Source organism: Haliotis asinina, chromosome 6, assembly GCF_037392515.1.
Source record: "Haliotis asinina isolate JCU_RB_2024 chromosome 6, JCU_Hal_asi_v2, whole genome shotgun sequence".
Taxonomy (NCBI): Eukaryota; Metazoa; Mollusca; class Gastropoda; order Lepetellida; family Haliotidae; genus Haliotis; species Haliotis asinina.
The window spans coordinates 14,449,703-14,477,652 of NC_090285.1; the positions used below are offsets into that span (position 1 = coordinate 14,449,703).

At 40.0% G+C, this 27,950-nt stretch overlaps 2 protein-coding genes across 3 annotated transcripts; both read left to right on the top strand.

Moving 5' to 3' along the window:
- The first annotated feature begins 317 nt into the window (after nt 1-317).
- LOC137288164 (uncharacterized) lies at nt 318-3,291 on the top strand. The gene is made up of 3 exons (XM_067820583.1): nt 318-428; nt 1,501-1,639; nt 3,163-3,291. The coding sequence occupies exons 1-3, from the start codon at nt 392-394 to the stop codon at nt 3,209-3,211; spliced, it is 225 nt and encodes a 74-aa protein (XP_067676684.1). The 5' UTR covers nt 318-391; the 3' UTR covers nt 3,212-3,291.
- Nucleotides 3,292-14,806: 11,515 nt separating this feature from the next.
- On the top strand, nt 14,807-27,299 carry LOC137286891 (serine-rich adhesin for platelets-like). 2 transcript variants are annotated; one of them, XM_067818908.1, is made up of 7 exons: nt 14,807-14,913; nt 16,741-17,112; nt 19,310-19,669; nt 21,241-21,423; nt 22,057-22,254; nt 23,054-23,159; nt 24,662-27,299. In XM_067818908.1, the coding sequence occupies exons 1-7, from the start codon at nt 14,841-14,843 to the stop codon at nt 25,062-25,064; spliced, it is 1,695 nt and encodes a 564-aa protein (XP_067675009.1). In that variant the 5' UTR covers nt 14,807-14,840; the 3' UTR covers nt 25,065-27,299. The 2 variants fall into 2 exon arrangements, with proteins under 2 accessions (XP_067675009.1, XP_067675010.1); XM_067818909.1 differs by having other exon boundaries at nt 24,668-27,299.
- The last annotated feature ends 651 nt before the right edge of the window (nt 27,300-27,950 follow it).

Below are 27,950 nucleotides of genomic sequence, written 5' to 3' on the forward strand. Positions count from 1 at the left end.
GCAATATATGAAACCATATTGAGTGCAATTGTGTTTTTGACAGCGAATGATTAGCAGTAATTCTTACCACACATGCACATGTATCGTCATGAAGTCATATAGTCTAATATTAGTGTGTTGCACAATTAAGACCTTAATTGCCCCACTTGCTGTGAGTAATTATCTGATACGTTGTTTGCATGTATAAACCATTACAGTTTTCTAACTGGGTATAGAAAATACGTACGTGACTGAAATTGTCTGAAATTACTACATGCTGTGAAGAAGCAGAAAATTGACGTTCCCACCCACAAATTTTCTGTATAAAAGACAAGTTTTCTTCCACTTCAGCCATACCGATTGATTGCAGAGACAGACCAACGGCAGCTTCTTCAGCAACAACACAAACATCATGAAGGTTCTCGTCCTCATCGCTCTCGTTGTTTTCGGTAAGTAAAAACTTCTTTTTTCCTTTTCTTAACACTGTTTTGTGTACCTGAGAAAATTAATAAACTATAATTTCTTCAAATATATTTTGGTAGAAATTACTGTTAGTCGTACGTCAGAATGGTTCCAAAAGGTAAAATAGCCCGAATGGATTACTTCTACGTGTTTTGAGGATCTGGTCAAAGTGTTCTCTACAAGCTCATCAATACATGCGGGAATGACTAAGAATTAACTTCAGATGTGTGACTACTGTACGCTTGCCTCTGAAGTGTACCGTGGTGACCAATTCCACAAACTAGTAGTATGTTTGTTTCGTACATAGAAATTTAATTTTCGTTATAGTAATTTTCTAATGATAGGATACTGATCTGTTAGGCCGTTGTGGTGCTTTGGACAGGTTGTTGAAACTTGTGGTGAAATCCTTCTTCCTCTGCAATAAGCGAAGGAGGAATTGAGAATTACCCGCTAATTTACTGGCAAGGAGTTTTCTCTGTACTGCGATGAACTATACGAAGTGTGAAGTGTCTTCAAAGTCGTTTTTATTGAGAACACGATGCACCTGAGCACTCATTATCAAACAATGTCCAAAAAATGTGGCTTCTTAGTTTGGAAGTGTTTGACAAAAAAAGTGGGTTCAATGGCCTCATGTACTTACAAAGGCATTCGAATCACCAACATATCACCATTATTGATAGTATTAGGACTAAAGCGTATTTGCATAATGTCGTGTTATATTTCGTTGCGTGTCATAATGAATGTGTATATTTGAAGCAGATCAATACACTTTCCTGTAAGTCAAAAACGGCAAAATGTTGTTCAAACGGGACGCGTAATGCATAAACTGGGAAATATCTTTTCGCAACCACTTCTGGAAATATACGTCATGAAAATACGACCTACGCAGTACAAATACTTTCATTTGCTTTATTTTTAATTATTTTCCACAAAATAATCTTTCACTACTGGAATAAAAAGTGAGTGATTAGTGAATGAAAAGCTTTCAAATATTTTAGTGGCGATGCAATTTTCGTTGAGAGCGCTCCCAATAGCAAGCTTTGTCTTTTCATCTCTCAGCCGCCTACCAGGTGTCAGAGGCTCGTATGAACGCCTTCTCCTGCGACCCAGAATGCTTCAGCTACCTTGATGGCCCCTTCTGCATTTCCAACGGCTCCGTCGTGTGTGACAACTGCCTCAGGGACAGGATGCTTTGCGAGTAAGATATTCAACTTCACTTAACTGCTTGACTTTGTGAATGCGCTGCATGTGACTGTAGGTCAGTTTGTGTAGGCTTTCATGCATTAGCAGCAATGGGATCCCGTTCAAGCCTCGGCTCTGGAATCTGAAATGTGCGCATTACCGTGGTACAACGATGTGTTTATTAGCAATTTGGATTCGATCACAGTTTCATAACCGAAGTTTCATAAGCCTCACCTGTTGCGGAATACGAGAACAATAAGCATGTAAAGTAACCATTGATGGTATTCAGGCCAGTGGTTTAGTTTCAGCGTAGCACTAAAAATTACGTGCGAACACTTTAGAATTGAACCCCCTCCCCCCGAAAAAAAAACAATTGTGATCGGTGATGTCAACAGAACACATTCAATTGGTTGTCATATGTTACCTGGGCGATTTCTTGTATAGTGCCGTGGCAACCGAACGCAACGTGTTTCCCGGATCATTTATAGACAAAAACGAAAACAATCTGACTCTTCAGTCCCTACTCGCTTAGCCTACAGGCAACATGATCTATTCTTTGAAATTGTTTTACCACGTAAGTATTGCATATTGTGTTATGTGCATAAACGAATATGAAAGCAGCAGAACGTTCACCTTCTATTGATTGTTACTTCGTTAAATAACCAAAATGCCTGCGACACCCGCTGTACCTGACATGAGTACCCAGTCATGACATGAGTACCCAGTCGTCCCAAACACATAATGATATAAAGATAAAATAGCGTTATCTGAGTCATGTACTGATTCCTCGCCTATTGTTAAATCAGACACCCAGGAACCATGTACCGTCTCTGCTGAGCAGGTAGAATTGACAAATATTAAGACTGGTTCCACTGACAAACTGCGGAAGCAACGTGGTACAACGATCCTTTCATTAGTAGATTTTGAACCTGGTCCTATTTGAACCTGGTCCTATTTGAACACAGATTTCCAGCTTAACGGAATCACTGCAAGATATTTTTCTTTAACTGACATGGAGCTACAATCCTCTCCAAGCGAGTAATGTCCGCACAGAACTGCTGCAAGATAGTTCTCGTTAATTAACGTAGTGCTATAATCATTTCCAACCGAATAAGATCCGCACAGAACTGCTGCAAGACTGTCCTCTTACATTCCACGTTATTCAGCCAAGTTGGAAATGTTGCGCAATGACCCATATATGTATATAAAGTAAAACTGATATGGTTAATGTATGTATAAGGTTGCTTGTACTGGTCCGATCATTTATGCTGCTATCTACATTGCACGCTTATAACTTGTCATACTCCAAAGAGTTGAAGAGGACAGTGAGATATAGACAACAATAACTGGAGTCATAGTCACTGCTGGGATTCCATAACATGTAATGTGTCGAATATCGGTCCTAGATTTGCCGTGCATATGTATTTAAACAAGTTCCTATACGTATGCAAGACCGTCCAATGGAAACCACCAGAAAGTTAACTTAATAACATCTATTGACAATCATCAACATTTATATATTTTTCCGTTTCTTTTCAGGGATATGTCTTTGACCTCAAAAGATTGCAGTGCGCCATGCGATAAATAGTGAATGAAAGTGCCTTGCAGACCCGTGATGATAACGGTTAAAAGAATAGTTGTCTCAACCGAATAAATAATGTGCATTTATCACGTGTTCTGTTGTAAATTATCAACACTGGAATTGTACTGATTCTATTCTCTCGCGATATTACAGACGGTAGTATTGTTAGTGGTTTGATCTTCTCAGGAAAACCTGATCTGCGTTGTTGTTTTTTTATTTGTCTGTAATCATGAAAACATTTAAGAAAACGTTAGAACTCATCAGAGAACACTTCGAATTATTGAAATTATCATTTATGCATATTGCCCCTTTTTGATATGGGTGTTCAAAAACATTTCTCTCTCAGTGTTCAAGATAGCACGTTACAGAATGGAGTCAAATAAACTGAGTATAGTGTTTAGTGGTTGAACCATTCACATTACTAGCAAAGTCATTTTCGGTTTGGCATGTCGTCATCCAGTCGCAAGGCAGCTCCCGTGCCTAATGAGCTGTGTTTGATGTCAAATGATTTTTGTCTAGGGTCTAGTTGTAACAACGTAAGTTCAAATAGAATGTGTTTAAACATTTCGTTATTCCAGTGGAAAAATAAAATGAAAATGGTTTGCATTTATTTTCTGTATTCAGTTTTCCGCACAAATACTCAAAATGGGGCAATATGAACAAAAGGTTACTTTTTAAGCAATTGGTCGGATCGATATCTGCATGATCAAATTCCCAAACCATGCATCAACAAGATGAGTGCACACAACCTACTCCGTAAAAGTGAACATATTGACAATTAAGGTAAAATCCATTCAGCCGTTTTCGGATACATTGCTGACAAACCCATTCAACAGTCCTCTCCAGCTAAACCGAGGTCCAATAATAAATGTAAACAGACCAGAACGTATAGGAAGGAAGCCGAACAGTAGTTTCAACAACGTCCTACAGTACATGATTTGAATATATTGAAATATTAAATGCCAAGGCTAGACACCCAATTTAACAGAATGACCGTCATTCTTGGAGTATATCCCATGATAAATTCAAGCACACCGATTTCAAACGTGTAGAACATAGTACAAGGAATAAAGGGCAGGGTTTGAAGGACACTCTCGCCAAGCTTTCATCTCCATCCAGTCATGACCACTTTCAGAAACATTTTCTTCACAACTTCTAATAACGTTTGTGATGTACTCGGCATAGAAATTACTAAATCAATCATTATATTTCGCCATAAAATACTTACTATGACATACGAAGAAATATTTAACTAAGGCCCTTCACTTTCTCCACGAAAGCTGCATAAACGGGGGCTATTTTATCACGCTTGTGAATACACCTATTCTACACTGGAAAATAACCCTACACCAGTCTGTGCATAGTGTCCCTTTTAGAAGATGCCCTTTGGCGATGTAAAGAAAGTACGGAAAATTATATTTACCGGTAAATTGACGCCCCATTCCTTTCATTGGTTGCCAAATGAAACTAGCTCACACACAAATTTGATGACGGTCTAAAACCTTAATATACATATATGGATTGATATTTATGCTTATAAAAAGCTACAAAAATAGATATAGGGAAACGTAATTAAATACGTTTAGTAAAAACGTCATACTAGTGAAAAGGAAAGTACCCAAAGATTAATGAGCAGGGTTGAAATCGTGACATGAAGTCACACTGGCTAGTTGAGTTTTAACGTTCATTTCTGCTTTCACCATGGCATCACCAGACAGTGCCAGATGGTGCTAGACGGGTGGAAATCGTGACATAGTCATAGCTGATGTCATAGTTGATAGTTGTTGACAGTGTTTCTGTCCGCTTTCGCCGCGGTCATCAGGCAACGGTGGATTGTGCTAGATTGGTGAGAATAGCGACATGAAGTCATACTGGATAGCTGACATTTAGTGTTTCTGTCAGCTGTCGCCGTAGCATCACAATACAGCGCTAGATGGTCAGAGATTGGTGGGGATCGTGACTTGATGTCATAGCTGATAGTTTCTGACAGGTTTCTGACAACGCTAGACGGTCCTTCATCAACAGTTGGTCATTTCCCCTGAAGTTGTGGCATGTCATCAGCTGTTCCAGAACCACTGATAGAGATGGTGTTTTTGTGAACACTGCACTCTGCATTGAGAGAAAATTGCTGTCTGGCCTTTTAAAGTGAATATTGCTGGCTAAGGTAAACATTCGATGTGACAACAACGTTTGTCGCTAACAATATTAAAACAAAAATAGTCTGAAATCCTGTCCTTTCCACGCATTGTAAGCATACCATTGGTATAGATGTCGAACTAAGTTAGTTAACTATTTGCTTGATGAGTGAAATCATTTATTGCCAAGCTAAAATTTGTCGCCCCAGCATGCTTAGTTCCGTAAGTGAGTGAGTGAGTAAGAAATTAACGCCACATCGGCAATTTTGCATCCATAAAGTGACGAGAAATATTGCAGATACACAATAAATACACGCAATTAAAAACCAGCCATCGACGGACTGCGAAATAGTGAGTGACTGAGTTTAGCTTTACGCCGCACTCAGCAATATTCCAGCTATATGGCAGCGGTCTGTAAACAATCGAGTCTGGACCAGACAATCAAGTGATGAACAGCATGAACATCGATCTGCACAAGTGGGAACCGATGACATGCGTCTGAACACCCGATCACGTTAGTCTCCTTCTACGACAAGCACAGTCACCTTTTATGGCAAGCATGGATTGCTGAAGACCTATTCTACCCAGTATCTTCATGGGGCAGGGAAGGAAGTAGCACTGGTACCAAAGGCAATCAGCAATAATGTCGCTATCGTGTGTGATCCCCGTCAGACGCTGGTAACGCTGCACAACATCTCCTTGTTAACCTAAAGACTTGAACAAAGAAGTTGGAAGTCGATGCCACTGGTTCACCAAATCACGCCCAAGATCCTGCTGTCTGTGGTGGAATCTTTTGCATGCGTAATCGCCAGCCCAGTTCATCCCAGATGTGTTCGACTGGGTTGAGGTCAGGCGAGCGAGATGACCACTCCATGATATCGACACAAGCGCTTTCCAGAAGGTTTCCGGTTAAAAATGCATTGTGAGCTGTAGTGTTATCATCTTGAAAGTTTAGCGCAAGAGCTGAGCTATGCTGACTGTAGAAATGAGGACGAACGGGAATGGTTGAACAATCATGAGGTGAGTGCGATCATTTACCATGAAGGCACTCCGCACCATGATGCTTTCACCCCCGAACCTGTGAACACAACAACATATACGTCGTTGCATATATAGCTAGAATGTTATTGAGTGTGCCGTAAAACTCGCTCACTCACCCTGTAAGGAGTGGCTCGCAGTCTATGAAGAATTTCTTTTCAGGATATCGACGTACCTGTCTGCAAAGGGCGATAAAACATCTAGATTATCACTAAAAAAATATACTACAGCCAAAAAGTATGGGGACACTAAAACGTTATAGTCATATATAAACTTCACCATGGTGAGGTCATTCATGCTCTAAAGTGAATGCAACTTTTTTCCCCCGCTAAACAGACGATATATACACGTTAGAAAATGCAGTGTAGGAACTGAACAAATATTCGTTGGGTTTGAGTGAAATGAAACCTTGTTAAAAGCAGAGAAAAGAAGGGTGCTGAAATACAGCTGCACCATGTTTGATTAAAAAATCAAGCACAACAAGTGCATGCGGCAAACAGACTTCCTATACAGCTTTTGTGGCAAAATGGCACTGGCAGTTGTGAATCGCTTCTGAAGGGCTCGGAACTCAACATTTTGGTCGTCTGCCTTTGATGGGCTGTGTTCTGGGTCTTCTGGCCTGTCCTGTACTTTACCAGTGTCCTGAAACCTATCCAACAGTCTATGAATGACAAGAGACACCTGAAGACGTCTTATAGATTCACCATCCTGTAACCATGCAAAGGCCCTGTTTCGTCATGGGCGCTTGACGGCTGCAGTGTGGCACGGTGAAGAAGTTGTGAGGCTTCGTTACTGTCTGTAGCATCTTTTAAAGGAAAGGAAACAAGCTGTATGGGCAGGGTGTCTTCTATAGGCACTAGGCTGCTGTGTTTGGGTATTTTAGGCTGGAATATGATTAGACATACTGATGTGAACTTCTACCAAGACCTCCTACCAAGAAAGTAGACTATGTCATGTCAACATAGTCGATGTGACTGTACTTCAAGAATTAGAGGAGTCGGAGAGTCTAGAGAAGATTTGAAGACAACCAGCGGATTGTCATTCCCGAGCCGAGCCATTGTTCGGTGAAGACAAACAGTCATGACTGGAAGACTTCACAAAGAAAGTTGAATGGTCAGTTCACCAGTTCTATGCACCAAGTCTAAATTGTTACTCAGGAGGTCTGTAGACCACTGATAATGCGTTATTATGCAATGCACTCTCTCGTGTTTTGACATTATTATTCAATCGATTCGTCGCCATCTATTGCTCAGGCTATAAATCTTAGCAAACGATTAAATGAAATCTATCACCATGAGGCGCTCACGCCACAAAACAGTATGAATTGCCATGTACCCCCGGTCTCATGGCGTCATATACAATAAAGTTTGTCTGTCTGTCAGTAGTCAGGAAGTCAAGTTCCTCAAGATGAAAGAGCGAAGGGGTACACTTAAGAGTCTGAGCCTGATCACGCCAGGTCTGAAATCACCCATCCGTAAAATGGTGACAGATTAACAGGACCTGTAGATTAAAACTACCTGTGTCAGTTAGGTTCAAGTATTCAGAATATGTCCCTCTGGATTCACGTTATTGGAAATTGTGATTTATGGTTATGTAAGTTAGAGCTGTTTATAGCATTAGGACGACAGTTACAACTACTTTGAAACTGTCCCACGATTGCTTCAAGAAAGAAACGTAATCCCTAATTTTTAACCTCAACGATCGATGAGTATTGTATTTATGTATTAATGACAGGAAAAGTGTTTCAGCTATATCCCAACAATCCAAAAATGGCCATGCACATGCATGTTTTCAGTAGCGATAAACAAATCTCCATTGATAATTGTTAAGGTTAACATGACATGTATTGTGAGGAGTTATTTCCCTTTACTCAGAGCACGGATGCACATATACGTCTAGAAATCCTGGCTAGGTGACTCAGTGGGGAAGGCAATTAAGCCTCACAGCGAGTGCATCCGGACCTCTGTATTAACAGCGTATGTTAGTTCATTATGAGTCACAATTTTACCAAAACATACGTTGTAGGCCAAGAGATGTATTTACAGCATATCACAAATCAGAATCACATGACAACATTTTAGTTGTTACTAATTAATGAGTGAGTTTAGTTTTACACCGCACTCAGCAATACTCAAGCTATACTACCGACAAGAAATAAGGGAACTATTGAAATAATAGCGAATTTGAAACTGCTTTAAATATCCACTAAATCAATTTTAGGCGTCAAGTTCAATATCGGGTGTGTCCACAATGTTGGGCAACACATTCACGGCACCTTGATGGCATACTGTTAATCAATTTCCGGATGGTTGCCCGTGGTATTGCCCGCCATTCCTCTTAGAGAGCTGCACCAAGCTGGGCCAGGTTGGCGGGTCCTGGGTGCCTGGTGTACACCCTTCGACCCAGAACGTCCCAGAGATGTTCATTTGGGGACAGGTCTAGGGACTTAGAGGGCCAGTCCAATGTCTGGATACCTTCTTGTCGGTCCGATGTGGTCTGGCATTATCATCTTGGAATACAAAATTTCGGCCGATAACTCTAGCCAATGGAGCCACAACAGGACGCAATATTTGGTCAACGTATCGCTCCGTTAATGATGACCAAATCTGATCGTCTGTCATGTGTAATCCCACCCCACACCATGACACTATACCTCCATCTCGATCATGGTCAAGAATTGCTGCTGTGGCATATCGCTCCCCGCTCCGACGCCAACGTTTTCTGCCATCTAAAACACACTAAAAGCAATACTATATGACAAATATCCATGTGAAACCAGTGAATAAATCTAAAACAGTTTAATTATAGAGGACAATACACTATAAAACGGGCTATAGATTGACAACAACTGAAGGTAGATTACCATACTATGGACCACGGGGACTTACAGTACAGGACTTACTGCTTCCTGCATCTGCCCTAGCTGGATTTACACCGTAAAGCCAAAAGAAATGCATCAAAATCAAATAATTCAAGGATACGTTATTTTACTGGGTAGCATTCATCAGCAACTTAGGAATATTTCTAATTAGTTGCAACCTTTCATGCCTTAGCTTGAACCAACAAGTAAGAAGCAAACCTGGGTGTATGATATAGAAAGAGCACCTCGTGTGGAACAATAAACATACACTTTAGTACGTTTATATCACAAGCTTTATGACAACGCACTGAACATGCACAGTGTATGAGCTGGGGAAATAGTAAGGATAGCTTTCATGCACAAAATGTATTCAGTTTTACCTTGATATGTTTAGGCTCTGTAGAAGAAGTCTCATTGTCCTTTTTTACTGATCCGTTATGTGAGTCCAAATTCATCAAATCTCTTCAACCGATGCTATTACGAATATGATCTGTAACACCTGACAGCATGCCAAGGAGTGAACAACATACAATAATAAACGGTAGCAACATTCTTTGCTAAAAAGAGAAAACAATCAGGATAGACATAAAGCTACCAAACGAGCGACCATCAAAAAGTGGAGGAAAGAGCCTTTATGCGCTGACGAAGCATTTTTTACATATGACGTTTCGAAGCATTTCTCGAAATGACCATAAACTTGGATATCACCATGGCTGGACGAAGTCTTAGAACTTATGCTGCGAATCACATAAAATATTTACTGACTTTGTGTTACTCTTTGCCGGTCATTACATCATCCAACGACATTCCTGGGAACAATGTTTTGGTTGTATATTTGATGAACAACGGTCTTTACTACAAGCTGCACACCTTGTGGATGGATTACATGAATCAAGACCAGCATGCAGTATTGCTTGAAATTATACGGGTGCATTACCGTGAGTAAAACAATGTATGTAGGGCTGTTGGAGATGCATTCATCCTGTCACGACAGTATTATGTATAAATTTATAGTATAATGTACCATTATGTGATGCGTGCACGTTATTACCATACCTTAGATAATCAGAATTAATAGGTGAGTGAGTTTAGTTTTACGCTACATATCCGATCGCGTTACTCGTCTGCCATCCACCACTTCACTAGATGATTTAGACTGCTTTGTTGAAAACAATGTAAAGGAGTTACCATGTGAGACAGAAAGATTTGGATTAACCAAAGGCCATGGATACTCACTAGGACCAATCTAACACAGTCATAGATGATTTGTTGAGTGAAATGGATTCAACACCACCCAGAAAACGCCATGCTTCGACATCATCATGCATCTCCGTCCTGTATGCTCCAAACAACATGTGTAGGCTAATAATTTGACCGCCATAAACGAACAAACCATCCAGGAGAAGATTTCAAGCAGCGGCAGCAACAGCATCAGTAGAAGCCGTGGTGGAGGAGTAGTGGAGGTGGAAATGGAGGTGGTGACGGTGGAGATCTCTTCCTAAATGGTTTGTTCGTTTATGATGGTACAAGCTTAAGTTTGTTTTCAGTAATGTTAATAACAAATGCTCAAACCATTTCATCTTTGTACAACCACTTGACACTCTTTTTGAGATATTCAGTGACTGTCAGTCCTCAACTGCTTACTACTTCCTGGCTTTAATTCCGGACAGGATCTCTTCACTCAGCATAACGGAAGCTGACCACGTCTGATTTGTTCCTTGTGTACCAAGTGGTTAAGAATGACAGCATATTTTAAAGTGTCTAGAAATGCCTTTGCTTTAACAAAATGCGCTCTGATATGGGCTTTTGATCTAAAATATAACAACTAAAAATAACATATAATTGACATAGAATTTTATAATATCCAATATAAGATTGTGCTGCGTGATCACTCGAGTCAGCAAACTCATACCCCTCATAACATAACTGAACAAGAATTGAAAACATAATTTCTGAATGGCCCACTGATATTGAGTGACAGAGTGAGTGAGTTACGATTTAACATCACATTGGCAATATTTCAGCCATATCTTGACGAGAACATTTGTTTGTGTTACATGGTAATTTATGGTAAATTATACAAAAGAAAACTGTCTTCGATGGACAGTAAAACCAACTAGAATATCAAAATATCAAGAAAATTAAACTAACATATATCTCTAAAATAAAACTGCAAATCAGGACAATTCACTATGAGAAAAGCCGAGGGTCGCCAACAACTGAAAGTAGACCACCACTCTAGGCACCATGGGGACTTTCAGTACTGTGGTCACCTACATGGACCCCATCTGCATTTATATCATCCCCTCAGCCTCTGGCGATGGTACTGATAGTTAGCCATAATAAAACCACAAATATCCAGCGATTGAAAACGTGGGTAAAGCTAAATATACTTTGAAGGTCTTGGGACCCTCTCAAAGGGATAATATGTTTATAGTACTTTAACCGCCGGATACAGTCGCAAACAATTCGAAGCCATTAATTTAACCTAGTAAAATGTATCTATATACAAAACATATTAATCAGAATTCATCAATGAAATCAACTGAGAACTAACAGTGTTAAATAGATCCTTACCTGTTTTTACAGTAAAGGTTTTATCCCTTTTGTTGCAGAATTCACCACAGTCAAGAACGAATATCAAGTCAGGGGCAGATGGAGTCATGGGGTCTCATTTTCTCACACCTAGAAATGAGCATACATTTCGTCACGCGGCTCTGTAATCAAGCAAACTAGCAGATATTACTGTGACACGTCAACCCCGGAGTCACACACATGGTTCAGAAAGAGGGATGCATGTACAAGGGGGTCATAAAATACACACATGTGTGACGAAAAACATTAAGTCTCAATACATCCCTGTACAGCCAGTATGTTAGTAAACATGCATACTTTTATACCTTCCACTACAGTATATCTACAAACGTATTAGTTCATAACGTCTGAATGAAATGTGAAAATACATACACTATTCCGACCCGTGACATGCATCACAACATGTGCACTGATCGTATTATGTGCGAGTAAATATTGAAATTGCGCGGGGAATGATGTATGCTTACTATGTTTACACTATGAGACTTGTTGCACTGAACGTATTGATGATATTTTTGTTTTGCAATTCCTATGCCAGAAATATTTGAGGGAGTCTAAGCACCGATTTTACCCAGCCTTTATAGATTTTCGTAAGGTCTTCGACCTGGTAGACAGGCATAAACTATTGTATTTATTGCATAAACGAGGTGTTCGTGGTAAGTTCTTTTATATTTTGAATAGTATGTATAAACAGGTGAAAGCGTGTATTAGATCCGGTAATAGTAGATCAGTTGTGTTTGACACATCCTCTGGTGTACGGCAAGGATGCATGCTTAGTCCTGTACTGTTCATCTTCTTTATTAACCAACTTTCTAACGAATTTAGACAGCTAGGGTTAAGGGGTATACATGTGACCGGAAGTATTGAAGAAATTATTATGTTAATGTTTGCTGATGACATCTCTTTGATTGATTCAACTGTTATTGGTTTACAGAGAAAACTCGATGCCCTTGCTAATTATTGCAGAAAGTGGGGACTTGAGGTTAATTTAGAAAAGTCAAATATTATTGTTTTTAGGAATGGAGGTTACCTGAAATCAGTTGAGAAATGGTATGACAGGGGATCTGAAATACAGATTGTAAGTTACTATAAATATCTTGGAATTGTATTTTCGTCTAGACCATGTTGGTCCAAAGCCTGTGAAACCTTAGCTCTACAAGCCACTAAAGCGCTTTTTCGAATACAGAAAATTTGGCGGAAACACCGAACTCTCTCCTTTAATAGTGTATAAGATTTTTTACTCTAAAATTATTCCCATTTTATTGTATGGATCAGAGATTTGGGGTTTTACAAATAGAGATGTAATTGAGAGTACAAGGAAATTTGAGAGAGTACAAAGAGATTTATAGGTATCAGTAAAACTGTTTCTGTTTCTTGGTGAATTATTCCATCATATTATCATGCTAATCCATCACGTGCTAAATATTATCAGTTACTGACATCAACTCACTATAAACATATACCAGCTTTACGTATCTATTTGAAATGAAACTTACCAATTTAAGTATATTGGCAGTACACAACCCTCCACTCTTTGTACACCGCAGTGCACTGTTTCTTTTGAATATTTAATGTACTTTAGGCCATGTGATCTTCATACTGAAATAAAGTTGTCATTGTCATTGCACTGAACGTATTATGTATGCCTAAACTGTGGACAGACGACCAGTGTACCCTGGACCGAATTCCTAAATGTACCCTTCGCAAATAAAGCGTTAACTACTGTGTTAACTCACTCTTCCCTTGCAGAATTTGGCAGAACGTGTCATTTTCTCTCGTTCACAAAATATAGTGGGAATCCGTTACGGTATATTCGAACTAAAAAAGCTCTCACCTCTTGTCCTGAATGGATTCCTAACTCCCCTAAATGATTATAACTCGTCTTTTGGTTTCCCATGGGAACAAAGCGGCGCGGCAGTCCGTCTTCCAGCGTTTAAATGAAATCGTTCCCAACCATCATTAAGCATTATTGGAATCAGGTGTCCAAAATGTCAAGGAGTATTGTCTCGTTATTTCAACTACTTTCACGTTATTTCGATATTGCCTTGGTAGTTGAAGTATCTCTCCCTATTGCTCGAAATTTCAAGAATTTTCTTGTAACTATCTTTCAAAAAACTTCACAGTTCGAAACTAATTCGGAACGAGACAATACATTATAGTAAAATATTCCAAATGTGGAAAAAAACATCGAAGCATTAAGACAATAATCAAAGCAATGAGAAAATGCTCAAAGAAACGAGAATATGCATCAAAGGCTGTCAAAGGAACTTGAAGTAACGACAAAATACGAAACAACGAGAAACAAATCGGACTACCAAGACATTTCATTTATCAGGGCGTAGAGGACGTACATGGGAAAGACTTCTCTCATTTTGGTCGCATGTGGTTTCTCGTTCTTCAATTGCACACCACCTCCCCATAATAATTAGAAACATCTATAGATGCAAGGGCAGTCGTACTTTTTCTAATATAACACGATCATCTGTTAATGCTACAAGTGATGATACCCGGATTTTGACAAAGGTTTAAAGTGACCTGCCCACTGGTTGGATTGATACTCAGATCTATTCAACTGCGCAAATAAATGCTCACTACCGTCAGATAGAAATGCGAACAACTATTTCAGAGAGTTGACTTTCATCCACACGCCGTGCGTAGCATCAACGCTCAAATATATAATTGGAATGATGGCCTCGACTGTACTAAATTAGACGGTGCATTGGGTGTTCACATACGGAACAGATACATTTCAAACAATTTAGGTCTATTTAGGCTGAAGTTCCCCTTAGTCATCTGCAACTTATAGGTCAAAAGTTGACGAGATGAGAGTGATGGCTGTACAGTCGTGCAATGCTTTTCGAGGTACTAACACTGTCACTATCCAGGTCATCAGCTGGATGCGGGTATACAAACGCTGCAGTGAAACTGATATATGCCCCTATATACATTATTAAGCTGCATGTGACCTGGAAATTGAACATTGGATTATTTGTACGCGTTCAGAAACATGGAATTTGATACCTTGAAAAGCTTGATCTGCTGTGGATGTCTGTTTTTGTGCTTTGCAGTTCTTTTTGAGAGTAAGTATATTAGTTTAGTCGTCTGTGGCTGTGATGGTTTATTTCTGTCTGCCATCAATGACATGACTCATGCATTTAAAAGCATACTGAGACGTTAATGCCATGCATATCCTTTCCATTTTTGAACCATTTTTGTTTCTGTGAAATGTGGCATCTGTAATGTGATTGGTTAGAAAGCATACAAGCACTTACATTTTGCCGATGGAAAGAATGAGTGGCGGGTGTCATCTGTTGAGCTGGGCTGGCTTACCATTTTGGCGATATTCAGGAATTCGCTTATAAATGTTTGTGATTCTTTTGCCTTTTTGGTCCAACGGAATCAATTTTGTCAGGTCCAAACTAGTTATTGTATTATTTTTTTCATGACCGGCCTCCATTTTTAACATATTCACCCTTGCAAGGTGACCATTTTTCGATTCTCAATATAACTGTAAAGAGACAGCCTTTAACAAACTTCACCCATTCAGAAATGATCTTCAGTTAAGAATCAATTACACGAGAATCGCGTTGCCAGACTGTTAATGAGGTTGAATATGTGTTACCATTTCTCGATGACGTGAATATTCTACACTGATTTTAACTAACGGTGATGCAGCTGTAATATTGACACCTCATGTGATCAGCAACATGCACGCACAAACCTACACTGTGTCCTGGATTTGGAAACCATTGGTTGATTGAGTCCCTTTTCCGTGTGCGGAGTTTTGTCCTAAACACTATTAGAATCAAGACTCCAAACTCTTACACAGTACGGTACATAGGGGAACACGTAGTCTAGTTATTAAGTAGTTTCTATTCGCTGTGCTGATATACTCCCAATATGGTGGTTCTGCTGCTTTGTCTGCTGCTTCGTCTCTTGCTCAATGTAGACTAGAGGATGCAACTAGAGCTAGTCAACTTGAAGTCCTGGGTTCCATTCCCACCATGGACAATACGTGTGACGTCCATCGCTCATTCCCTCCCATTAACTGGTTTTTAACACATGCTAACCCTTTAGAAAATCCTCTCCCTTTGTGCTCACCTCCGACAGCAACATACATGTGATGAACTGACATGCCACATATGCTCGAACAGGATCCAGTTATATCTTGCATTACAATGGTTAATGAAATATACAGGAGTCAAACACCGGCGTAATAATTACGATTCTTCCGATTTTCGCCAACCAAGGGCCCAACCGGTATTTCTTTCTGAAAGGCCTAGTATGGTGATCTACTTTCAGTTCTTGGCAATCTGTATCCTGTCTTTATATTGTATTATCATTCATAGTCAAACCATTTTAGATTGAATTATTAGTTTCTAATTCCTCTAAGTGATAAGCAAGTTGATTTACTGTCCTTTGGAGAGAGGTAGGTATGTTTTCTAACTTTGTATTTATTCATCCATACTTTTTCTTAGTCACGGTATGGCTGAAATAGTGCAGTTGTCACTTTGAATTTTAGCTCACTTACTCACTTACTTACTAAAAGGCGTTACCGACTTTGTTGAGTGGTTATCGTCACACTGTCAAGCATTTTATACAGGATTATGTTCACAATGAAAACGAATGACTCAAATACACATTTGCGTCTTGTAGTTAAAGCAATTTTGAAATTTTGTGGCATAAATATGCATGGATATCTGAAACTTGTACAATGAAGTTTGGGCTGAAATATTATGTGAAATTAATACTATCAGTTTCATGAACACGGGAAGCTAGAGACCAGTCACTTACTTATCATAAAAAAAGTTCGATGCTTGACTGGCGATGTATATCCTTCTCCTTAATTGCAAAAAAAACCTCTTGAGGGACGTTTCTTTTTGAAACATGCAAATTCTGGGTTACAGTCACTCACGGCAAGGACGCAGAGACAAGCGCATGTTACAGCGATGTCAACAGATGTGGTCAACATTACATCTCCTGTCCAGAGGGTCATACGGTGATAGTGACCAACGCCCGCTATGCTCATCAGTCAAGAACCACTACCTGCAGCAGAGCCAAGTTGACCACTTGCACTGACCGTTATATCAATGCCTGCTGCAGGCCAACTGGACGACAGTGTTATAATCCTTACTCTGGGATTGATGCAGACAGGCTTCTTCGTTCCTGCTTGGGATCCCGCACCTGTGACCATATGACGCCACAAACGAACCAGAATTGTGGCAAACTGAAACTGTCTGTGTCAACATTCTCTGTGGTGTCTCATCGTTGTGCAAAAGGTAATATATTGAGTTGGTATGATTCTTGAGAGGCATGCATATATATTGTGAAGATGAGTATATGGATGGTAACTTCTTCTCCAGTGGATAACACAATGTTTCTTAGTTACTAGTCGATCCTTCATCGTGTGAACGGAAATAACCAGAAGAAGGGGGAGAAGTAGCCCAGATTGGACTATACCGGAAGAAAGGGCAAGATGTAGCCCAGAAACGTCATGTCATGTCAAAAAAGAAATGATTTGCCATCCATATACTCGCTCGTCCTAAATTGAGTTGGTTTGATGTTTAATGCCTTTCTAAGCAATGTTCATCCTTCATGACATCAATCAGAAACATTATAAAGGCTGCAACAGGATGTACCCCTCTACGTCGTGGTGATAGGATGACATGAATCAACCATATCGGCGATGCTGATCACACGATCCCCCTAAACGCCTCCTTGGACATGTTCCAAGATCAGTTAAAGTGATTTGGACACCTTTGTTACTTAAGGATTGACTGTGTGTTTCTTTCCTTGCATAGAGGTATGAAATTAAAAACCAATGTGCAAACTGTATGAATCCGCGCGTAGCGGCTTCTTACAAAAGTTTGCACATTGGTTAATAGTTTCATACCTCAATGCAACGGAAGAAATTCACAGTCAATTCTTATAATTAAATTCAACAACAAATACTACAGGCTTTCAACAATATTTCTTTAAACATAATCAAATTCATCGAAACAGGTATCTTTGTTACCTCCGATTAACTATTTCGGTGTACGAATTCTGTAATGGCGTGACATGACTCAGGTGACTCATTTACATAAAATGACACGCCTACCAAACCATTAGCCAGTCAGCATAGAGCACCCCCAAACAGCTGTCAATCAACCAAGCTAACATCGGGTGGCGAATCAGAACGGAACAACACAACGTGACGCGTCCCGGTAACAGCGAAGTTTCAAGTTCAAACATTTGAATTATTACCAGCGAACTGAAAGACTCAGTTTGAAAAGTGAGAATTAGAAATGAACCCCGATGACATGAAGTTAGTGGAACTGAGATTGTTAGTGGCAGCAGTATTTGCGCAAGTGGAAAGAGGCTGTGATGTGACTGAAATTGCGATGCCATGAACTGATGTTCCATCGTGCGCATGCTCTTGTCGAGGCGTTACAACGTTATTTACGTTCACATATAATTTTGAGTCGTTTGTTTATGTTCATCACACTGTATCACTTCAATGTTTATCCAAAGTTCATTAGGGTACCTGAGTGCAAGGGAATTCCCTCGCCGTGTAAAGGTATTCCCCGACATTCCTCAGGTCCGAAAGTAGTCCGGTTCGGTGGGCGTGGCTTAGCTTTTTAGATTCATTGGGAAATGAAATCAAAAGAAATGTTCCCAGTTAAGCAATCAGATTGCCAGAATTTTAATGAACACAATGAAAATTTAATTATTCGTCCGTGTAAGATACTGCAGTGTAATATTTGTACGGCAGTATTACACTAGTGTAATACCACGAGACGCATGACGGCATAACGTTTCAGTGTTATGACGTCACAACGCTAATGCTACTGGGGCAATGGTACTAGTCTTTGCCTGACTCGCGGACTGCAGTCATCACACTGTGGGCAATTTCGCCACAGATTCTGGCAATTTATGATGGAGAGTAATACTAACAGACTACAAAACTCGCTTCCGTGAAGTACCATTTTTATTAAACTCGTGAAAGATACCAGATCATTAAGTCGTTTACTAAAAATGGCATTAAAGGTCGTTTAGTATCCTCTATATATGAATTATGTTTATTAGATGTATTATTTCGGACCCAACGTTTATTCGTAACTGTCTTAAATGGTTCCAAACTTCCAGAGCGAGATTCTGGGTTCTGGTTAAAGCGCTGATAACCCGAGTTCCATTTACCATGTACAAAAATGCATTTTGTCTTTAAAACAAACAGGCCCGAACACCGAATTATCATTACTACAGAGCGTGGTGAAAGTTCCTGTCGATTTGTGGAACGCGTATCATGGCATCATTTCCTTACTGAACCTATGCAAGGAGCTTATGCTGAATTTACAGTATTTGTATTCACAGTATTTCCACAATAGTTTTTACTACTGGTATTGTACAAACACTTCAGTTGATGTACATTGTCTTTCACACGTGAAGACTTTTAAGATCTATTATCTTAACGATATATTTTCGTTATTCAATCAGATGAACTTATCATCGGCTATGATGTCGAGACAATGCTGACCAACAACATAGTGTACCTACTCTATCGGACCCCTGCAACTAAAACAAAACTTGGAACAGCGAAGGTTTACGGATGTGACGTCACAGGACCGGAAGGAGCAAGTGTCAAGGTCAGGGCGCTGGATGTGTCGATGGTGTCCGTAAATGGAGGACCGTGTTCAGGATTGGAAATAGAAAAAGATGGCGATGTGACTTTATTTTCTTGTGAGAGGACAGACCTGAGATTCTTGTCAACGCTGTATGACGGCGCTGTACCTGTTGCTCTTAATATCGTCGACGTAGGAGGGACCCCACCTCAGGCTGCTTGGGTCCTGTTGGAAGGTAAGCACGAAAGGTTGTGTTGTCTCATGAGTCACGAAGTGTGAGTACGATTCTAACTGAACCGACTGGAAATGACAATAAAGTAAGCACCGTTTCCTACGGTCTGTTCAGAATATTTCACGCAATGCAAGTAAGTACACTAACGATTTCAAGTTTGAATGGTCCTAAGCAATAGGAGAAACAAGACGAAAGGACAAGAAGCGGTCCAGAAACGTTGTGTTTTGCAATGACTAAGACGTTGCAATCCATAAACCTGTCTTACATGAGAATCCTGGTTTCAAATGCCGTCCTGGAACTCGAAAAATGCAATTTCAAACATTTGGTGAACGTTTAGATTTTATTCGCTTGACATGACTTATGTTTGGACATCTGTTACCGAATACCTGCCATTAAAACCATTATGTAGTGATAGCTTTCACATGACATACACTTGTTGTATAGCAGAACATGAGACTTATTCCTTGCATCTTAAAAACTGCATATTGAACGTTTGAAATGGTATATTAGATACCACACTGTTATATAAATACTATGAGCATGCAAGCATGATTGATGTCAACAGCAACAACAACACACTGTACACTCTGAAAAGGAACAATGATCCATTACTACTTTCCTACATATTGAACTGTATTCAAGTGTAAAGTTTGATCAACTTGCCTTTCTGGGGTGAATCACTAAATGTTCAGAGGCGTAGCTACCATTGTGGAAGCCCCGACTTACACATGATTGTTGCTGGAAAGGTTGGACAACCACACAATACTCTCTAGAGTACTCTGCACCCTACCAGGGTCTTGTTTCACAAATCTCTCTCAAGCCTAAGACCCCACAACTTTTCTCGTAGCTCTTGTACCTGGCAAACTGCAACATAGGAGGTCCAAATGCTACGAGAACAGTTAAGAGATCTTGGGCTTACGAGAGCTTTGTGAAACGGGGCCCAGACTTATAACATGAAAGAAATGGCTTGCTACGCGCCTGATGTTCCTAATTTGGCATTTTACCAATACAATGTAGGTGTAATTATACGTAATAAAATGGAAAACCTGATTCTTGTCAGCACAAAATTATATGTTGTAACAGGATTGCAACTTAGAGGGCATGTTTCAAGTTACAGAGAGAGCAGAGGGCTCGAAATGCCTTTCATAGAAACACTTCACAGTTATCGTTTCTGTCAAGTAGCCATGTTCATGTTTTGTATCCAGGCCGCTGTGCTACCAGCCGACAAGTCCTAATCGTGTAACGACAAAAGTATCATACACAATTACTATACAGAGCGCCAGATGTTGTTTTAAGGTTTGTTACCAATGTTGCCTTAAACCCGGTCGGCATGAAGCACTGTCTCAGTCCATGCCGTTTCACTCTGCACATGGCCCATGTATCTCAGGTGGCAGGAAAGTTTTCGATATAACATTCCGTTTAGCCCAGTTGTATAAATACATAACAGAGCTCTTCACAAAACAAATGCTTTGCCTATACCTTGACAAACCAAAACGTAAAGACTTAACTAGTGTTGTAAGTAAGGTGAGTGAGTGAGTTAAAATCTATCGTCACATCGGCTATATGTGTTGCAGGGAGAGGGAATATTACCGTTGATTGTGGTAAAATACGAGAGACTCGGGAAGTTCCGGTTTCTACGTCAACAACAACTGGAGCATCGACCTTGACATCGACGCAAACAACATCAGCGTCCTCTACCTCTCAGTCAACACAGTCAACGACAACAACGACAATATTGGATGTCACGTCAGCAACAGGTGAGGTTACGGTAAAACTGATGACAGTGAATATTTCTCACCACAGCTGGCATCGTTGGTCAACACGATCTCTGAATAACGTGGTGAGGGTCTCAGTAGGTTCCAAATATACTGAACAGCAAAAGAAACCCAAGCTTCGAAAACATGAAATCTCATAAAAGTAGGCGTCCATATTAATCTTTTCTATTTAAAAACAGTTGCGTTTCTTTTGCGTTTCAGTACATATCGTCCTAAGAGTCTTCTGGTGTCCTTTCTTTCTTGCGAGTGATTTGTGAGATGTTCTGTAAGCAGGCTCAATTTGATTGCCAAAGTTGCTATATTATGACTATCGTATGATTATTACCATTGTGTGTTCATTACCTATATTTTGAATACTATATAAAGCAACTGTTGTTTTCACGAACTCACAGGAAGAACTAATTTTAGTTCGTTAACACCATAGTTTGCTGCTGTGACTTGTAGCCTCAGATTCTAATTCCGCTGCAACATATGGGGGTTTATTGGCACTGGTATCCTTCTAAAAGTCCTCCTCGTCATCGTTATCGCATTGATTTATCAGTTATAGTCTCCGTGTTCCATTTTTGAATCCTCTTAAGTTTTCGATAATCGCGTTTATTCAAATACTGTTACCAGTGGCGAGCACTTCAACAAGCACGACTTCCCCATCAACGACACAGACCTCTGAACCGTTACCAGAGACGAAACCAGAGCCGGATTCAACCTCTGAACCGAGGAGCACCACCGACGATACGTCATCAACCACCCAATCCGTGACATCAGCAGCTGAACCAAATCTAGTGGTGAAAACAGGAGGGGCCACAGTAGTGAAAGGTATGTTGAAGCAACTCACTAGCCGTTTTGTGTATAGTTGTCTTGTAATTGTACTGTTTGGTGACTGTCATGGATACATCTTTTCACAGCAATTAACGCACAAGCACTCAATCTACAATGCTTCGCCACGATATGGCTAGAATATGTGACTTGAAATGGTAACTCGCTAAAATGCCTGTGAGGAAATAGAACCGATGATTAGACACATTTAAGTCTGTCATTGTATACACCCGACATTGTTGCTTTTTCGTCTATTTTTCCCAAGTTCAACACCATTGAATACATAGAATGGAACATTAAATATTTTGGGGATGAGAGGGGAACCGTTCAAGGGATGTTCAGGGGCTTTATTTGCTTTTTCACCTGGAGTTTTGAAAAAACGTGTTTTGTATTACTTGAAACGATCAAGTGCCTTACATCACGGGCAGAGGACTTTGGGACACGATGACAAGCACCAACCGAGTCAGCCAGCCTGACAAGTCTGGTAAGACTGGCTGACTGAGTTCAGACATATCATTGTTTTCAAAATGGGTAGACTGTTCTTAGTATCATTCTCGGCTGTCAGTCATATCCAGACTCAGCGCCCTTTATCGAAAATACTGCGGCGCTGAACAGCCAAGAACATTTTTGACAAAGTCTTTTGAACAGTGCAAATGCTACCCGGAACATTTTTGTTATGTATTAACTTTTCAAAGCATTTGTAATTAGCTGCTCAAATCCATGTTTCAAATGTATGCTTGTTTGCGACAGGCTTTATATTTTGATATAGTCGCTGTATCTTTTCAATTTTGACTTGCAGCCTCAGATTCTAATTCCGCTGCAACATATGGGGGGATTGGCACTGGTATCCTTCTGCTAGTCCTCCTCGTCATCGTCATCGCCGTCCTGTGCTACCGCAGGAGAAGGTCAGGCATCTATGTCTCATTACTACTTAATGCCATTGTAAAATTCCATTCTCTTTGAAGACAACTTTGTAACAAATGGACAAACCATGTAAATGAGTACCAGTTGAAAGAATCAGGTTTACCACCGATTTGAACAGTTATGTTTGAGAACATCGCTCCTTCGCAGGAGATGCAGATCGTAAGCAGGGTATCATATGAAATGAAAGACACTGATCTTGGCCCATACTGGTAAGATCCGTGTAAGAATTGTTTTTCAGCGACCCACGTTTGTCGACTAACTGGTGGTCAGGCTTGCGCACTTTGTTAACACATATCATCGTATTCAAACTGCTTAGACTGATTCATGATGTCAATCACTGGATTGTATGATCCAGACCCGATTATTAAGTCGCAATTATCAAAGCTGGAATCTTGCTTAGTGCGGGGTTAGACATCACACGAACAAAAAGAAGCATACGGAGGCTGAATTTGGAGCTCGATCCACAGATCACAGTTAAGTCACTCTGAACTCACTGTGTAAAACTCTACACAGTAGATTACCTGCCTCCTAACACTTTTTTTTATAATGATGATTGCATAATTGTGACATTATGGTCTGAAAATATATTCGGGACATACTCCGTAGTGACATCAGGGGTACTTGTTTCCCTCAATATTCAGTACTCAAAATTAACGATAATTGCATAATGGGTCTCGTCTTCAAATGAGTTCCAGTGTTCCCATAGAAATTGTTTCGCTTCATAGTAGGTTAAACGATGATACAATTATTGCTATTAGATGCAGATTGCTCACTCTGGCGAGCCGCGGTTTGCTAACAGAATTGTAGGGCATTCACAAATGTCATGACTCATGGCACCAAAGGCATGACCTTTGATTGCTAAAATGAAAAACAGGTTGATATGTGCATTAAACGGATTTAGATTACTTTCCGAACCTGCATAGCTGATGACAGAAGTGACCTTGTGTACAATACAACTTTTATGGAATTTCTGTAAATGCTATAAAATAATTAACAGAAAGTCATGCTATTCCTAAATGACCAAAGTACTTAAATGCAACAGTTAAGTACTATATAATTGCAATTCTGTTGAGGGGCGGTGGGGTAGCCTAGTCGATAAAACATTTGCTCGTCTCGCTGAAGACCGTGGTTACATTACTCGCATGAGTGCAAAGTGCGACGATCATTTCTGGTATACCCCGTCGTGAAATATTTGGTGACATATTGCTGTGGCCAGCGTCAGTGGCTGTGGTCAGTTACGCACATTCATTGTGAATATGTTGCAACGGTCGATGTCTTTTTATAACTGACACTGCATTGTCTTGTCCACTGTCGAAGAATTAATGCTTTTTACAGTAAAAATGGGGAAACAATAATATATATGTTGAGTGGGTTTCAAACTTACGTTGTCCTTCATTAATGCAAATGGCAGAGTTAGGATAAGATTTAGATTGTTTCTGAACACTCCTTAAAACACGATGCTGTAACCGGGTTTTTCTTCAAGACACAGGCGTTACCGAAGTAGAAAAGTTGAGGAAGAACGCAACATCCCCGATGGAGAAGAACGTTCATGGGACAAGATGGACGGAGACAGAGGAAGAGACGACTCGTCCAAAGGAAGACCATCGCCAGGTCAAGGTCACAAGGGAAGCAACACAAGCAATAACAGTTCTCTGAAAGCTCCAACCAATCGCAGTGGAGGCAGACAGATAGGAAGGAAGGAAAGGGCACTACTTGCCGCCTCGGAAGGTGGCCCAAACGCGTCACCACCCCGTGTAAGTCAACCACGGGACTCAGATGGGTATACAAATGCTGGAAAGCCTTATAGCAGTTCCGACAACCCTTCGGGGGATTTTTACGACAACCCAGGGTTTAAGACGACAGTTGAAAGCATAAAGATATTTTGATAGAAAACATGTTTTGATAAAAGGTTGTGTAAGGTTGAAATATGTCTGGTTTGTTTCGTCTTAGTGCATGGGATGAATATATGTAATATTAAAGTGTCTTCATGTATAAAATGACAATGTCTAAATTCAAATATGTATATCTGGTGTTGCGGTGAGGTAGCCCTGTGGTTAAGGCGTTTGCTCGTCACGCCGAAGCCCCGGGTTCGATTCCCTACATGGACACAATGTGTGAAGCCTATTTCTGGTGTCCCCAGCCGTGATATTGCTAGAATATTGCTAAAGGTGGCGACATTAATGAACGCTAGGGCGGTGCAAAGATCTAAGGACGTCCAATTACAGTTCATGCCAGAACGACCTTTCACAGCGTCGCTTGTAAGATCTCGAGGGTTGTTTAACCATGGAGCTTCGAAAAGGTTAATTGGACATTCCGAACGAAACGAATGTTACGGACATTTGAAACCGTTCGTGAGAAATACATGTACTATTCAAATTTCGATTCTTATAAAATAACTGGGCGCCTTTCAGTATAACCTTACATTCTTATTTGTTATTACCTACAGCCCAAATATACTGGACAAAAATCGTTATCCTTAACTTATTGTGACCAGTATATATGGCGAACAGGGACATGAGTTATTGTATTATTGTATCTTGTATTTGTATTGTTTCTTGAGTGGGTGTGTGGGTGGAGTGAGGAGGTGGGTAATTTGATCAGAAACTCGACACAAGAAGGAAATGACGGAACGGATACCTCATTATCAGTTAAATGCAGGCATCAAGGAATTTCCCAGCTGTATATGAAAACCTTCCACTGAAAGGTTGCTTTGGGTAGCTGAGTAGGTAAGCAATCGCTTGTCACGCAGTACGTCCGAGTTCGAGTCCCAAATGGGTTTTATGAAGTTCATTTTTGTGGCCCCACAATGATATGGCTTCAAAACCTTCTGAAAATTCAAGTTACACATTAGTGAATTCTTTGGCGTTCAATCGTGGATGTATAACAGATGAGCGGTCCTGTTGGTACAGATAGAGATTGTCATTTGTTGCATGGCATAGTTCATGGGGAAGTAAACTACCAACACACATCCGTGTCCATTTACGAAAGTTGACACCCACAGGTGCCCTAATTAAATTGGTTGTTTGTGCACACAACTGTTCCAGGACAAGACGTTTGATACCTGCAACGACAACAGTGGAGGTAACACCGTCTCCTTTCCTCTAAAAATATCCTCATTACTAGGGATGTAATGATGGAATGTAAGTTTTCAGTCCCCGATAGCAACTCATCTATTGTGGAAACGATCGATAGTTTAGTTGACTTCCGTTGATTAATGCTCAGCGTAAAACACAGGAAGTAGTAGATTGGTTCGCTTTCATTCAGAGTTATCCGCCCCTTTTATATGACCGTTTACTGGATCTGTGTTTGAAGTTTCTTGCCAGTTATCAAAAGACGCATAAAGTACTTCAACCTGATCTTTTTCATATAACTGTTGGGAAATTAATTCAAGGACATAAAACCACGGATTGGACAGATGCCGGTTTTGACAGCTCCCATTGTATTGCAATAGTAATGCAATAGTTGGTCGCAATACATCTCCATCACAATAGTTTGTTGCACTCAATAGTCACCCCTGTTCAGAAAAATGGGGTCAGAATATGGCATGCTTTATTCATGTATCTGAAGTATATACCCGTGATATAAGACCTAAGATACGAACACAATGTCTTAAAGTAATTCACTTTTCGTATGTATCTATGATAATAGGAATGTGAAATTTATAAACATTGTCAGGTATTGCCTACAGTATGACAGTATGGAGAATTATTTAACAAACTGGTTCCCAGAATTATATTATGACAAGTCATAACATGTCGCGGAACTTAATGTTAGATAATTTGAGTTGGATATGAGAATAAAATGTTAATTGACAAATTGGTTTGACAACTGCGGAAATTATTCCCCTTATTACAAAGATATGGATTAGCTATACCTCATCATATGTACATAGCGCTAAGCTCCGACCACATACTTCATCCAATACCATTAGTGAGTATTCACATTGAATATGGCGTTGTGTATATACTGTGTCTGTATACATTCATGGCATATGCCTTTCATCAAGGGCATTCGTTACTAAATGTTAAACTTGTACATATATATGCAGAAGAAATGCAATATTTTTAAACTACACATTTATCTTTGTAGATAGTGAATGTTTAATAAATTTGTGTTTATACAATGTTTATGACTGTTTTATTGTTCAGGCAATGAAACCCTGCCTGTGTTTTGAGATTCTGAGGGCAAGGGACGAGTATATACTAAGCACGTAAAGGAATCCTCGTTTTATTCAGCATCCCTTTATTTCGATGTCAAAACATTGAAGAAACTTTCTGGTTTTCTACGTTTTTACACGTAGCATTTTTTTTATCTTAGGGTATGACTAAACTTTCTTACAATCACCAGTGGTTGAAAGTATGGTGTAAATCCAACTAGGGCATAAGGGGACTAGGTGGTCACACCAAATGATCTGGTTGAACGTCATCGTTTTACCGTGATCGATGTTCATCGTGTTATTTACTGGATTGTTTAATGAGATTATTTGTAAACGAACGTCATGTAACATTGCTGCTTGGTGTATGTTGTATTAAACATATGTAGCGGCCATAAAAGTTCCGAGTCATTCGCTGGGATTCGAGCCACAGGCCTGAACCTTCTGACCTTCCAAAGAAGGCCATCTTATTTAACCCGTTCATACCGTCTGTATGCTGACAAGGTAAGGATGTCATCTGTGGGATGACTTCACGGCGTGCCATACATATAACAAACTATTCTGCTCATATCAATCAGAGAAACTTTTCACATTTAACAACCCTGCTCCTTCATACATC